Here is a 15,723-nt window from a genome sequence, read left to right on the forward strand (position 1 = left end):
ACCTGGTTCACGGCGTCCAGCTGGACTCCAAGCCTGACAAGGAGATCCGCTCCTATGTGACAAGGAGGGCGGAGCTGCGGGACGACACTCATATAGTGCATGGCTTTCTTCTGCCCTATCTGCACGGAGAGGGCACATACACCAGTTGCTTTGATTAGTGTCTGCGGCGACCCTGCAGCAAGCAGGCGATGGCTGTGCTGCACTTGGACAAGGAGTGCGTTGTGTTGGCACAGATCTTTTAGAAGATCGGCATCAATGGCAGATTTCTCTGACCACAGAGCCAAGAGTGTCTCTGGGACCAAGGTCCCATTCAGGTGTACCCCCCCCACGATGTGGGGATTGTATAGTGGAGATCCATCGTTCGCCAGTGCGCATAGGAATGATGGATGCTCTCTCAGAGACTGATAGCTCCTAGACTGCCGCGACTGCTGGCCGTCAGGGAGCATGACAAGAGGGGTGTTTGAGCCAGATTCTTTGGAAGGCGTACACATGGGATTAGAACTTCTGGACTCGATGGCAGCGTTCATGCTGTCAGAAGAGGGAGGGTCCATGTCTGGACCGATTCGAGTCGGGTTGCGTACTTGGGCCCAAAGGTACCCGCGACGGCAATCGATCAGTGGGGCCAATCGGTTAAGGAGATCTTGGCCAATGAGTAATGGTTCTGTGTCCAGCGTGGTGACATAGATGGGATGCACCAAAGACATCTCTTGGAAAGTGACATCCACCCAGACGCGTTGGGTGATGGGTGAAGTGTCCTGAGTGAAGCTTCTGATGTTAATGCTGCAAGCTTCGACCTGCAGTGGCTTTCCAAGAGACAGCAGAGCTCTCGCAAGCTCGGCGAAGGTGGCTGAACACATTAGGCTTATTTCGGACCCGGAATCTAACAGCGCGAGGGCGTTTACACATCCTCCCACCACCACGGATGTGTAGATGCGGTTGGCGTTCTCTCGGTGCACGAGATTGCCTAAGAAAGTCAGGAACGGCAAATCGGTGGACTGGGAAGCTGTCGTTCTTGAACGTTCTCCCGCCTCACCTGTTTCTCCCCCCCACCCGACAAGGTAAACCTTGTTTGTGGTGGGTCGGGGCCGCCGCTCTAGTCAGGAGGGAGGGGGCCTACGTCCCCGTCCCCTTGAGGGGGGGTGGCGCCCCCTTTGGTTGGACAGGTCCAAGTTCTGTACAGCCTCTTTGATGCAGGTTTGAACCCACTGCTGTAGCTCAGTCTTTAACTGGTCAGCTCTGTAGCGACCGTGGTCCCTTTCCGAACCTTTCATTTTCCACTTTGAATTCGGGTCGGGCCCTTTCTTCGGTTGGAAGTTTTGTTCTGACCTGGCCCATTTTCCACCCTTTTGATTCGGTGGAATACCCTTCTGGCTCTGTTGTCCCCCCTTTTGATTTGGTTGTGCGCCTTTCTGCTCAGACGGAGAGGGTGTACCAGACCCTCCTCCAGCATTCGTTCTGGGTGTCGGCAACTCATCGCCCTCAAGCCTCAAATCCGTGTTTTCCCTTGGCTCCATTTCCAGGACCCTCTGGTCAATGTCAGGCTTCTTACCCGGGCATTGACGCAATTCCCACACCATCTGCGCGTGCTGGCGCAGTTCCTTCATGGTGGGTTTGGCGGTCCTGCAAAATAGAGCCACATCGAACCTCCCACTGTCGTGGAGGTTGTTGACAAACAGAGACTTGAAGGCGTGATCTTCCTCCAACCCCGGTGCATTGCGGCCTTGGAAGTAGGCCACTCGTAGGCGCCTGTAATACTCCTTTGGAGGTTCAGACTTCCGTTGGGTGATCGCGAATGCACCAAACGTTGCCGAAGCAGGGTCATTGTACAATGAATACTCTTCCCGGAGAGCCTGGCAGAGGGTGGAGTACCGGTCTCGGGTGTCTGGCGGCAGGGATTCCATGAAAACATGGACTGTTCTGGACGTTGTTTTCCAGAGAAGCTTTAGCTTCTCCCGCATGGAAGGACGTGCGATGTCGAGGAGGCAGCGTTCAACCTCACGGAGGTAGTCCTCGATACTCGCGTCCTTGTTGCTCGGGTCAAAGCGTTCGATGTCCTTTGCGAGGGATTCGAGCTGGCGGGTCCGGACATCCCACCCCCTCACGGGACTGGGGCCGTCAGAGTCCTCTGACGACAGTTCCCCGTGGACTGCTGTCTGACGCGGGTCGGGGCCGCTAGGGCCATACAAGGGAGGTCTACTGGGGTGTAGAGGCACCCTCCTGGACCCCTGCTCCCGACTGCTAGCGTCGCGTGGGGGCTGCAGATGGGAAGGAGTGGCGGAGTCGTCGAAGCGCACCGTGCTGCGGCTGCGCGTGGGCTGAAAAGAATCACCATCTAAGCTATATGAGGCGTCATACCTCTGCGTTGTGGCGCATGAGGAGTCGATAGTGCCAGACCTCTCTGGCGAAGCCAGATTACGACGACCCCAATTAGGGTCACGTTGCGCACCTAGGGTGGCAGTGTAAAGCTGGTGTCGGAGATTTTCTTCCCTCTCCATGCCCATCGCGATTAGCGACTGAGCTTCTTCTAGGTTTTCCTTTAACTCCTGGATCTGAGGCTCACTCTCTAGTGTGCACTCATCGACCTTCGTCTCCTTATGAGGAGGCAGAGCCCGTTGCTTCTCGGGCTCTGAAGGCTGATCCTCGTCCTTGGAGGCGTCCAGCTCCTGTCGGAGGCGAGCGTTGTCCTTGGATAGCCTCTGGTTGTCCAGACGCAGCCGATCCGTACGCTCCTCCGCCTCCTTTGACTGTAGCTCTGCTCTACGCTGGTAGAGCAGGCTGATCTGGCCCAGGACGTCCGGCACTGTACGTGCCGGCTTGTCCCCTGGGTTGTTGACAAAACTTACCAGCTCTCGGATCTTTTCTTCGCAAATCTCAACGCTGTAGCGTTCGAGATTTGCTTTCTCCTCCAAGGAGAGACGGACGAGGTGGGACACCACGTCTCGTATGGCCGGCTCAGTTAGCACCGGCGGAGCCTCGGCTCCCTGTGCCCGGGAACTCTTACCCTCCATTGAGTGGTTGAGATTTACGCCCGAAGTCAACAACGTTAGCTGTGGTTAACGGCAAATTAGCTTTGCTACTGCACAGGTAACGGCTGTACCTGTGTCTTACAAACCTCTCGGTTTCGTTAATTGCTCGAGCTGCACCCTATCCAAGTTAGTCAGATGCGTCTAACACCTTGGCGAGCAATATTGTTAGTGTCTATTAATCGTAGTCAGAAATCTTAACACAGCGTGTTAATCATGCGTAGAATGCAGGGAAAGCAAGGCACTAACCACTTCACAACTGATTTCACACCACAAGTGACTTTGTTCGACAGTGCTGAAAAAGTGTATCTTGAAAACCAATTCTGGGAGAATAAAGTTAACGGCTACACCTTAAGTGAACGATTCAGGATTATTTTGTGCAGTTATTCGTAACAATGCTGGTTTACAACAGCCTCACACGGGGCACCATTATGTTGGGGTCAGCGTGTGATCAGAATATGCAAATTACCCTAGTGGTAGGCTACCGGAAGGTTCTACCCTGTCAGAGGTAATTTACATATAAACGAATCGCCAAACAGAAGTAAATTGTTATTTACGGGTTGACAATTACTGATCACTAGCGGTAGGCCACCAAAGTAATGGATTACTGGAGTAATAGATTACTAAGGTAATGTACCAAGTGTAAGTTATGCAAAGCTATAAAGGTTGATTGGAGTAAATAGTCAGTTATCGGCCAACAGCTTTGAGCTAAAAAGGGTCGCCTGACGGGAGGAACCTCCACGGGGTCCAATCGCGAAGGCGGTCCACCAGTGGCACGACCGGTCAACAGGCGTGACGGGTCACTCCTTTGTTGACAACTGCGGGTCAGTGGCGTGACCTACCGAAGCGCCTGTGGACCCACAGGAGGCGACTCGCTGGAGTAACCGGGGAAAAGCTCAAGCTGCGAAGGCGTCACAAATGGCTATTGACCTATCAATGAACAACGGTACTTGATTACGAGTGATGATTAAATTACGGAGAGCAACCTATGATTCAAGTTATCAATGAAACAAACCTGCGATTTGTAAGTCAATAACTGAGGGGAGGCTGAATTACTTCGGTGGAGTGGACCACCGAAGGTGATCTGCAAGTAATTTAGAATGGATTGTTAATCAAACAAGTTTGGTTATTTATCTAATAACAATCGGGAGTAATCAAGGAGGAGTTGGAATTAATTAAGTAAAGTCGGGGTTTACTAATTAAATACAATGAGTTATTTGAATGAGCTAAACCATTGAAATTGAATTAAATGCAGTTAGGATTATTAATTGGATAAACTTGCGCTTTATGAATTAATAATACTGGATAATTGGATGCTGAGATGCACGAAAACCACTTAAAAATGATTAAAAGCACTCTTGAGTATTAATTGAATAAATTGACCAATTTATTAATTAATAAAGCATACAAATTATCTATCTGCAACAAAAATAAATGAACAATAGCTTAGAGACAATTCAAGTTGTGATTAGGTTAACTGGGTAACAGATCAATCAATAATAGTGCGGGTAATTAACCACAGAAAATGCGATGAAACACTTAAAATTATTTAAAAGCAATGCGGGTTATTCCCGTGGAAAACCTGCATTCATTCGCCAACGCCTCCTAGGTGTGTTAAATTACCCAAAGCGTTAAAATCATTGAAATTGATTTAAACCATTCAAACTATTAATCAATTGAATATTACCGTTACTTAATCAAAGTCGGGGCACCAGCTGAAGTTAGGGTCTTAAACGAAACATCAGTCTTAAAAAAGAAAGTTCAATTAAAATGTTTAAATTATTATTTCTGATTGAAATGATAATCGCAATTTAACTGAAGCAGGAAAGGAAGGCTGTAAATCCGAGCACTGACTGTTACAACCAGCAGTTGTCGCTGAAAAGCACACAAAAACCACCAAGAATCGTTCAATTCAACTATTAAGTGTTTATTAACAAACGTCTATTCCTAAATCATCAATCTATGAATCACATCTAATCAATAAACATCAAGCAAGATCTCATAAAACAACACAATACAAAACAAAGCCAGCTAATAAAGTGTGTGTGTGTGTGTGTGAGTGTGTGTGTGTGTGTGTGTGTGTGTTCGAGTGTGGGGGAGCGATGTGTGTGAGTGGGTGTGTGTGTGTTCGAGTGTGGGGAGCGATGTGTGTGTGTGTGTGTGCGGGTTTGTGGAGCGAAAGGGGCGTGACTTGGTGAGAGGGTAATGACCACGAACGTCCACCAGAGGGAGGTAGACGTCGGCGGTCCGGTGTAATCACCCGATCTGGCCACTAGGTGCGCGTCGGCGCGCGGGGCAGTTGTGATGACTTAATGCAACCACCAGATGGCGGTACGAGCGGTTGCAATTACCCACGCGACTACCAGAGGGCGCCAAACGGCTCGGCGACCCGGCGAGGAAATCGATGTGATTACCCACCCGGTCACCAGAGGCGCTCGGCGTGCTCTGCCTGGGATAGCGTGACGTCACTGAGCTCCGCACGGGCCGTAGCCGTCGGGAGCGCGCCGGATTCCTTGTGGCCGAGAAATCCGAGCCGCAGTGAACTACACACGGTCCCAGGGACGCACTGAAAGGAGGCGCTTGGAGGCAGCGGCGGCCGTACCGTGCGCTGGTTAGTGAACAGGGAAACAGAGGAGAAGAGGAGAGAGAGAGAGGAGAGAGGAGGGGGTGTCTGACTGTGTACACTGACGCGACCGCCTCAGCTTACACGTACAGAGTCCAAAAACGGCTGTTCAGGCAGATATGGACTCTGGGAGCAGAAGCGTGAGCTGAGGATGAGGAGGCTCGCGCGTGCGTGCGATGATTCGCGTGGATGGCCGTCCACGCGTAGACACAAAAGTACTCAGAAACAGGGATCGGCGTCCCAAAGTTACAAGTACCAACAATAAACACACAGCAATAATAATATCACGTTATTCCAATTCCTGCCCAGACTCTAAGCCTTACTTGGTTGGACGAGGGGGAAACGTGCTTCCGTGGCCAGGTGAAATCCGTCGATTTGTGGCCGCGGGCGGTTCTCTGGCGTCCCAGAAAATAGAGACCTGACGTGGACTACGGAGGGGAAACCCGTAGTGTGATCCGAGGGGCGATCAGCAGCTTCTTGCGATGAGGGGGGGAGTGAAGAAGCGATGCTCAGGTCGGTCTGCAGACGAGCGTGCGGTTGCAGCGCGCGCTCGGGGTCCGGATGATGCAAACAAAAAAAGGAAGAAAAAAAAGAAGGGGAAACCAAAAATAAAGGGAATTCCCGCTTTTCTTGAGCTCGTCCAGCGAGGTGAAGAAAATTCAGGCCCGGTCCAGGTGCGTTAACACGAGGCGCTTTGTCTCCTTACGAAAAGGTGCGTCTGGGTTGACGCGATTTCGTTTTGGAAGAGGCTGGATCTCTTCCCGGGCCTGAATTTATACCGTTATGATGTCTTCCGGGCTCCCCGCGGCGTTGGCCGTGGTTCAGCCAATCCACGCGGGGTTGGCTTGCGCGTCACCGGGCCGGTGACCCGGTGATGACGGGATTTTGGGTCCCCCTGCCGTCGAGCTGCAGTGCCGCAGCTAGAGGAGGGGGGACCCGGGGGCCCCCCAGGGGGGGGTCATGTGATCAATGGCGAATTTTCCAGGGTTGAGCACATGGTTTCTTTGTTCTCAAAGAAACGTGGCTCACCCCCCTCCTCGCCCCCCCCCCCCCTTCCTCATGAGGGTGAGTGAACAAAGGATTTTGGCTCCAACACATTAATAAAAACACTGTGTGACATTTATATTTTGTTTTGGAAACGTTGCTGTGTGAGTGTAAAACCTTTCTGAGACACAAACAGGAAAGTTTCAGTTTGAAACTTTGTCGTAGAGACGAGGTGCAAATGTTGTAATTTGAATGTGATTGAGCTGCAGAAGGTCTGAATACCTGGAAGTTTCTCTGTGAGGAGTTACTGACTGAGGAGGAGGAGGATCTCACCTCCTCCTGTTTGCAGATTCAGTGAAGTGTGATGTCGAGTCGTGTGATGTGATGAAGGACGAGCGACACGAAGCTAAAAATGTCCCGCCTGAGCAGGAATCGTCTGGAGGTTCTGGAGGGAAACGGGTCTGGACGGATCCCGTCTTCTCACCTGAGCCCGGAGCGCCTCCAGCTCTCTGAGGCGGCGGCTGCAGCTCTGCAGCTCGCTCAGGCTTCCTGACACAATCACGCCTCCCGCTGTTCCATCACGGCGCCTCGGCGATGAGTCTGTCACCTTCACCAGCTGAGCGAGGGAAGAGAAACATGAGAGGAACGAGTCGCTCGGCTCTAATCAGGCCCGGCGGGAGTTCCCGTAACACGGCCCGGACAACAAAGTGGCTGCAGCTCCGAGGAGGTGATAATCAGGCGCCGCCAGAAGAGCCATTCTGCTTCCTCCTCCCCGGTGCTGAGAGATAATCAGGCCTCACCTGGGGGGGGGGCAGCAGCCAGCGCTCCTCCAGAACCAGCAGCCGGCTGCGAAGGCCGGCCCACTTCCCCCGAGCAGCGCCGTCCTCCACATCAGCCTCAGCAGGAGCCCTGCACCGCGGACAGGCGGGAAATTACCACTTCAGCTCCTCATCCTCACCATTCATCCCTCAGAGCTCCTCATCTGCCACGTTACACCGTCAGAGCAACTCACGCCTCGTATACCAGCAAAACGCTTTCCACCCGGGAATCTGAATATAGTTTAACAGCAGAGCCACAGTCGTTCTCCTAACAGTGCTGGGAAGTGGGAAAGTTACAACTTACAACTGGGAATAACTCAAACTTCCTTTTAGCAGCTTTTACACAGAAATCCTCTTATAACTTGAATGTTTACATTTCTAAACTTATTTCCAGTAGGAAAGTTGCGTTTCTCAAGTGAAAATGACAATAAATACTTAAACTTCAGTCGCCAAGCGTTTACAGTTTGGGAGTTGTGGCTTCTCATATGGGAATATTCCCATCTCAGAACTGGGATATTCCCAGAATTAATAATTTCCTGATTCCTCCGTTTTTTAAAGATATTTAAGCAATCCTATTGACAACAAGTGTTAAATGGTGTTTTTTTAAATCTGGGAAAGTGGGAAATCTCCCAGCCTTATGAACGTATTGGTCGTTTTGTAGATTTAGCGATCCTGGTAAATGGGAAAGTTCTGACTTCCAAGTGGAGAAAATCCAAGTAGTTGTTTTAAAACTCAGAAAATAACCTAGAAAAAACCTTTTAATAAAATAATATAGACATTGAACAACCCGAAACACGGTTACTAGTTAGTTACATATTACTGGAACGTGAATCCTCCCATGTTGGAACTGTGAAGTGGGAAAGTTCCATTTTGAAGGTGAAAATAACCATTTAAAAAAACTTCACCAGTCTAACTTTCATAGTTTAGATGTTATAACCTTTTGTAATGTCGATGCTCTCATCTCGGAACTCGGAATGTCCCAGAAATGATCATTTTCCCATTTCCCAGCTTCATGATTAAACGTTAGCAGACTCGTGAGGATGAATAATATCGACCTTGAACAGATGAGTTCGACCCTGTACTGCCAGGAATGGTTCTTTACATTGTTGTTTGTCATATTTCTGCAGATTATTTGTGGACGAATGAGTAAAATGTGTCTCGTTAACAAGTAAATTCTCCCGTTTCAGATCCAGAACTTCAGATTCTGAGTTTCGATGCACCACAGCTGTGAAATAAGACCAAGATATAGACGCTTATAGGCTAATAATGACTTCGATAACAACGTGTTTTCAGTATGTTATTACCTTTAAATACACTTTGGTTATTCATTTTGAATAATGAAGAGTTTAAAATGTATTTAAGCGATTGTTTAATCATCGCCAGCACAAATAGTTCCGCTAACACGAACTAAGTGCTGCTAAATATCATGAAGTATGAAGATAAAAACTTACGTGTGACGTTACAGCTTTAATTCATAAATGAGGTATTTAATGGAGCAACAGAGGGAAGAAACGAAGGCAATTTTTGTTTCGCGGGTTAGCTTTTGTTGCTAAACTAATCGGCTAATAACACACCTGCAGCGGAGTGATACCTGGAGGGCTTGTGGTGCGTTCAGGGTAACTGGGAAATTAGGAAGCTTTTTGAAACGAGCACAGCCTGAGAATTACCTGCTACAAAATGTGTGAGAATGGAGTCAGAAACATTATTGAGTTCATCATTTCAAATGTAATTGTGTGTTAGCTCATTTAGAGGTAGTAATATTACGTGAGGGGAACCAAAGGAAAGCATCTGAGATATTTTAAAACTTCACGAGAAAAGCCAGAGTTCTTGTCCAGTGACCAAATAAAATCAGTAATTCCAAATATGTAATTTTAACAACGTAACCGGCCCTCTGCTTTCTGCCCCCGACGCCACTGTGACAGTGATGAAATGGTGTCTTGCCTTGGCGACGGCGGCTGGCCGTGGTCGTCCGGCTCCTCGTGGCTGAGGAGTCGAGCTCGGCTGCCGTGTCGGGCGATGGCCCGGGTCAGTCCTCGCTGCTCGGTCAGGTCCTGCTCCAACTCCTGAGAGCAGCACCACACCAGCTTTTAACTCTTCAAATCAAACATCAACCCAAGACGAGCTGCACAGCTGCTCTATGTGTCCTGCTCACTCAGCTTTCTGTTACCAACATCAGATTATAGAGCATCTTCCTCCTCTAACCTCAGATTATAGTGCATCGTCCTCCCCAACCTCAGATTATAGAGTATCTCCCCCTTTAATGTCAGATTATAGAGCATCTTCCTCCTCCGACATCAGATTATAGAGCATCTTCCTACCTTCTGCTGCTGCAGGCTGCTCTGTCTGAGCAGTCTGTTTCTAGGAGAGGAGAAAAGCTCTTGGATGCTGCTGCTGCGCCTTCGATTGGACTCCAGGGGGCGCTCTGCCTGTGGGAGCCTCGTCTGAGGGATGAAAAATACTCAAGGAGTCAAAACAACGAGGTTAATAACAGTTCAGTATTTAACAGTATATAACAGTATATAATAACACTATATAACACTATATAACAGTATATAACAGTATATAACACTATATAACAGTATATAATAACAGTATATAACACTAAATAACAGTATATAATAACAGGATATAACAGTATATAATAACAGTGTTATTATATACTGTTATATACTGTTATATAACAGTATATATAACAGTATATAACTGTATATAATAACAGTATATAACAGTATATAATAGCAGTATATAATAACAGTATATAACAGTATATAATAACAGTATAGAACAGTATATAACAGTATATAATAACAGTATATAATAACAGTATATAACAGTATATAATAACAGTATATAATAACAGTATATAACAGTATATAATAACAGTATATAATAACAGTATATAATAACAGTATATAACAGTATATAATAACAGTATATAATAACAGTATATAATAACAGTATATAACAGTATATAATAACAGTATATAACTGTATATAATAACAGTATATAACAGTATATAATAGCAGTATATAATAACAGTATATAACAGTATATAATAACAGTATATAACAGTATATAACAGTATATAATAACAGTATATAATAACAGTATATAACAGTATATAATAACAGTATATAATAACAGTATATAATAACAGTATATAACAGTATATAATAACAGTATAGAACAGTATATAACAGTATATAATAACAGTATATAATAACAGTATATAACAGTATATAACAGTATATAATAACAGTATATAACAGTATATAATAACAGTATATAATAATAGTATATAACAGTATATAATAACAGTATAGAACAGTATATAACAGTATATAATAACAGTATATAATAACAGTATATAACAGTATATAATAACAGTATATAATAACAGTATATAATAACAGTATATAACAGTATATAATAACAGTATATAATAACAGTATATAACAGTATATAACAGTATATAATAACAGTATATAATAACAGTATATAACACCTCCTGGATGAAAAGCAGAAGTGACTGAAACAAGTGAGATATCCATTGTGAAAATATTTCAGCTGAAAAATCTTAATGAGTCTGAAAGTTTGCGACACAACGATTCTGAAAAAGCTCTGGAGACTCCGGCTCCGAGGCTCTAATGAGCTGCTGGAGGGGCTGTTGATCATTACGAGCAGGTGAGGTTATCACCTGGAGAGAATTCTACTCAGCAGCAGAGTTTCATGGATATTCATCTTACAAACACCTGACAGAGGTTAATCTGAGAATAAAACAGTGAGACGTGTGGAGGAGCTTGGTGCTGATACCTGCTGCTCCTGCTGCTCCTGCTGCTGCTCCTCCTGCTGCTGCTGCTGCTGCTCCTGCTGCTGCTGCTGCTGCTGCTGCTGCTGCTGCTGCTGCTCCTGCTGCTGCTGCTGCTGCTGCTGCTGCTGCTGCTGCTGCTCCTGCTGCTGCTGCTGCTGCTGCTGCTGCTGCTGCTGCTGCTGCTGCTCCTGCTGCTCCTCCTGCTGCTGCTGCTGCTGCTGCTGCTGCTCCTGCTGCTCCTCCTGCTGCTGCTCCTGCTGCTCCTCCTGCTGCTGCTGCTGCTGCTGCTGCTGCTGCTGCTCCTGCTGCTCCTCCTGCTGCTGCTGCTGCTGCTGCTGCTGCTGCTGCTGCTGCTGCTGCTCCTGCTCCTGCTGCTCCTCCTCTTCCTCCTGCTGCTCCTCCCCATGGCGGCTCTGCAGCAGCTGCTGGAAGGAGACCAGCTGGGCCTTCAGGAGCTCCAGCCTGGAGGCCAGATGTTCAGCCTGGTCCTGCTGCTGCTGGTCGGTGGTCTGAGGTGACGACAGGCGGGCCACCTTCTCCTCCATCTCCACGAACATCTCCTGGACGTCCGGCACACAGACACTCATGTTAATGCGTTGGTAAGGTGAGGACTGCCTTCTGCAGCGTTTGGAAAAAGGAAAAGTGTGGAACCATTTCTTTATGGTTCCTTCCTGTTAACTGGGAAGTGGGAACAATCCCACCTCTGAGAAACACATCAGAACACTGGCAACTGGAAAATTCCCAGTTTAGACTTCAGGTCTTTCTCAGCATCTGTGTCTGAACTTTACTTCCCTCCATCCATCCATCCTTCCACCCATCCTTCCATCCATCCATCCATCCATCCATCCATCCATCCTTCCATCCATCCTTCCATCCATCCATCCTTCCCTCCCTCCCTCCATCCATCCATCCATCCATCCCTCCATCCATCCATCCATCCCTCCATCCATCCATCCTGGAGCTCTTTGGTCCACCTGTTCGTTGTTCTGATTGGTTCTGTTGTTCTCAGTCTTTCACCTGAAGAATCAGTTTATTCTGACTTCCTGTCTGTGGTGAGGAGGTAATCAGATTACTGGAGGAGGTTGCTGATGACCAGGAGTTAGGAGGGATTTTTCAGACGTACCCAGAAACTTCTCTAACTCTAACCCTGAAGGTTCCAGCAGTGTAACTCGGCGTTAGCAGCTTGTGTCTGTGAGTCTGAAAGCTTCCTCCTTCCTGGTGGGCGGGGCTTACCCAGTGGGCGGGGCTTACCTGGCAGATGAGCAGCTGCTGCTCCACCCAGTGCTGCATTTCTGCTCCACCTGCAGTGACCAGGCTCCTCCGAGCGTCCTGCAGCCGCAGCTCCAGACTCTGGACCATGTCCAGCCACCCGGGGTCAAACCGGGGGTCTGGCTCGGGGTCCGGCTCAGGGTCCAGCTCAGGGTCCGACTCAGGGTCCAGCTCAGAGTCTGGGTCAGGGTTCAGCTCAGGCTCCGGCTCCGGCTCAGGGTCTAGGTCAGGGTTCAGCTCAGGGTCCGGCTCAGGGTCTAGGTCAGGGTTCAGCTCAGGGTCCGGCTCAGGGTCCAGGCCAGGGTCTGGCGAGCCCTGGGACACAAACACAACACAGCTGGCTGAGGGTCTGGGCTCCAGAGCGGCAGGCAGAGGGAAGAGGCCACCGGAGCAAGTGATCTGTAATCCGACCCGGCTCTGACTCACTGCTCCTCCAAGCTCCGCCCACCTGTGACCTCATCCAGGGGCAGAGTCCACCTGAGCAGGTGTGTGTGACCCGGTTCACACACTCCTCCTCTGATCCACTTTTCTTTCTTTCTGCAGCTTTAATCTGTGAACCTGCTGAACTTCATGTCCTTCATGACCAAACTCAACTAACCGGTTTCCCTCCTGAAAAGCTCCTCGCTGCTCCACCTCCTGCTGCTCCACCTCCTGCTGCTCCACCTCCTGCTGCTCCACCTCCTGCTGCTCCGTCGGGTCAGACCATGCAAAATACTGATAAGCAGTACTCCATTAGAGTTACTTCTTTTAAAGTAGTATCTTATTTAGGAGTTACTGAAAGTACAGTAACTCGTCACTCCCTCCCTGTTTCCTGTTTTAACAATGTCAACATCACTGTGTTATTGTAATAGTGTAATAGATTACAATTGCTTCTTTAAAATTAAGTTGTGCTATTTTACTACAAAGTAAATTTGTGTGTGAAAGCGTTTACAGATATTTCAGTACTCACTACCAATAACTAGTAACTAGTTGTCTTTCTGTGTTTCTCTGCAGGCAGTGTGAGGCAGGGGGCGTGGCCGACTGCTCCTGGTGCACAGGTACAGGACTACCTGTACCTGTTTGAGTAATCTCCTCCAGTATAAAGGCCTGGTCGTCTCAGCACCACCCTGCCAGGTACTCCGTCCTGTTCGGTCCGGCTACAGTTGACCAGCTCCCTGCCTGCTCAAGACCCGCCTCTGTCTCTGCTCTGGGGCCCGCGCTGCTAAAACGTAAGACTAGTTACCTGGTGAAGTTACTGTGATGATAATGGTAAAAAAGCATTAGCATTAGCTTAGTTACATCAGTTAGTGGAGGAAGATGCTCTATAATCTGGATGTTAGAGGGGGAAGATGCTCTATAATCTGATGTTTGAGGGGGAAGATGCTCTATAATCTGATGTTTGAGGAAGATGCTCTATCATTTGGATGTTAGAGGGGAAGATGCTCTATAATCTGATGTTAGAGGAGGACGAATGCTCTATAATCTGGATGTTAGTGGAGGAAGATGCTCTATCGTCTGATGTTAGAGGAGGAAGATGCTCTATAATCTGATGTTAGAGGAAGATGCTCTATCATCTGGATGTTAGAGGGGGAAGATGCTCTATAATCTGATGTTAGAGGAGGACGATGCTCTATAATCTGGATGTTAGTGGAGGGAGATGCTCTATCGTCTGATGTTAGAGGGGGAAGATGCTCTATAATCTGATGTTAGAGGAGGACGATGCTCTATAATCTGGATGTTAGTGGAGGGAGATGCTCTATCGTCTGATGTTAGAGGAGGAAGATGCTCTATAATCTGATGTTAGAGGAATATGCTCTATCATCTGGATGTTAGAGGGGAAGATGCTCTATAATCTGATGTTAGAGGAGGACGATGCTCTATCCTCTGGATGATAGAGGAGGAAGATGATGCAGCTAAAGTTATAACTGCTATGTAAAGCATGCTAATGCTAATCACAGCTACCGTGGCTATAGGCTAATGCTAATGTCACAGCAGGACGTCTTCAGTAACTGAGTCGCTCTTCGCAGACATCTTTGGCCAATGCTAACAGTTAGCTGCGAATGCTAAAGGCCATTCCGGGTGTGGAAGTTGTGTGACTCCTTGATCGTCTGTAAATAAGTGAACCTGAGATTAAAGTGTTTAAATAGTTTTCTTTAACATGTAACTAACAGATGATGGTTGAAGTAAATAATGGATGTGAAAAGTGATTATTTTATGGGTTTTATATGGTTTCTTCTGTGTTGTAGGTCAGTGGAGGCTCGGCGCTCCGTCCAATCACAGAGGGAAGAATCAAACAAACCCACGATTTCTTCTCCAGCTGATTGTTTTCATTCCAACTGGCAAAAAAAAATCCTTATTTCAGTTTTATTCCTCCCTGTTACATTTGATTCTAAACTGTGTTATAACAGATATTAGTTTTTAAACATTGAATTCTTATTTGTTAAGAGTCACACTCAGATCAGTGTCTTCTTTATAACTGAAGAGTCAATGAGTTAGACATCAAATATCAGTATATTTTAACATGCAAACCCTGAGTTCTGCATGGAGGATTAAAAACCGTTACACATCAGAGAATCAGACACAGCTGCTGTGGCTCATACTGAGCATGAAGGACGAAGGACTGAGAGCGTCGACCACAACTAGTTTATTGTAATTAGTTTCATGGATCTGATGAAAACATTTCTGAAGCCCCTTCATGGCGATTCCCTGAAATCTAAACCAAACCATATGTATAGAAACACATTTATCTTATTTCTCAACAATCATCCGTCTCCGAGCTAAAATAAGATAAAATAAAAAGGTAAAATAGCTGAGTGGAGCTCAGTGCTGCACACAAAAACGTAGAATTTTAAAACTGTTAAATGGTTAAAACAATGGTTAAACATGCTAAAATAGAGAAAATTACAAAAGAAAAAAAAAATGGATTAAAGGGTCAAAAAAATTACAAAAGAAATAGTAAAACAAGTAATGCTAACATAAAAAGCTAAAATGGCTAAATATACTAAAACAGCAAAAACCACTAAAAAGGTAAAAATGAAAAAAAAAGCTAAATTGAAAGAAGATTCAAAATAACTGAAGAAGCAGAAACGGAAACAAAAAAAACATCTAAATATTTTCAAAAATGCAAAACCGATTAAAAAAAGTAAAAAAAAAATAACTTAAAAAAATTAAATAAAAATGGCTGAGTATCCCCAAAATACTAAAACCATCAAAAA

General features: G+C 46.7%; 1 protein-coding gene across 1 annotated transcript in view; it reads right to left on the reverse strand.

Annotated features, from left to right (window-relative positions):
• LOC308119657 (uncharacterized protein) overlaps positions 1-15,723 on the reverse strand; it is a gene marked incomplete at both ends in the record, with an annotated part of 110,077 nt that overhangs the window by 19,896 nt on the left and 74,458 nt on the right. The window contains 7 exons of the mRNA XM_080479805.1: positions 7,115-7,246; positions 7,431-7,539; positions 9,390-9,511; positions 9,767-9,889; positions 11,263-11,448; positions 11,698-11,820; positions 12,512-12,844. Of these exons, the coding sequence (XP_080335931.1) occupies positions 7,115-7,246; positions 7,431-7,539; positions 9,390-9,511; positions 9,767-9,889; positions 11,263-11,448; positions 11,698-11,820; positions 12,512-12,844 (1,128 nt within the window). The remainder of the gene's footprint in view (positions 1-7,114; positions 7,247-7,430; positions 7,540-9,389; positions 9,512-9,766; positions 9,890-11,262; positions 11,449-11,697; positions 11,821-12,511; positions 12,845-15,723) is intronic.

The sequence above is a fragment of the Lipophrys pholis genome (genome assembly GCF_963383615.2).
Source record: "Lipophrys pholis genome assembly, chromosome: 14".
NCBI classification, from domain to species: domain Eukaryota; kingdom Metazoa; phylum Chordata; class Actinopteri; order Blenniiformes; family Blenniidae; genus Lipophrys; species Lipophrys pholis.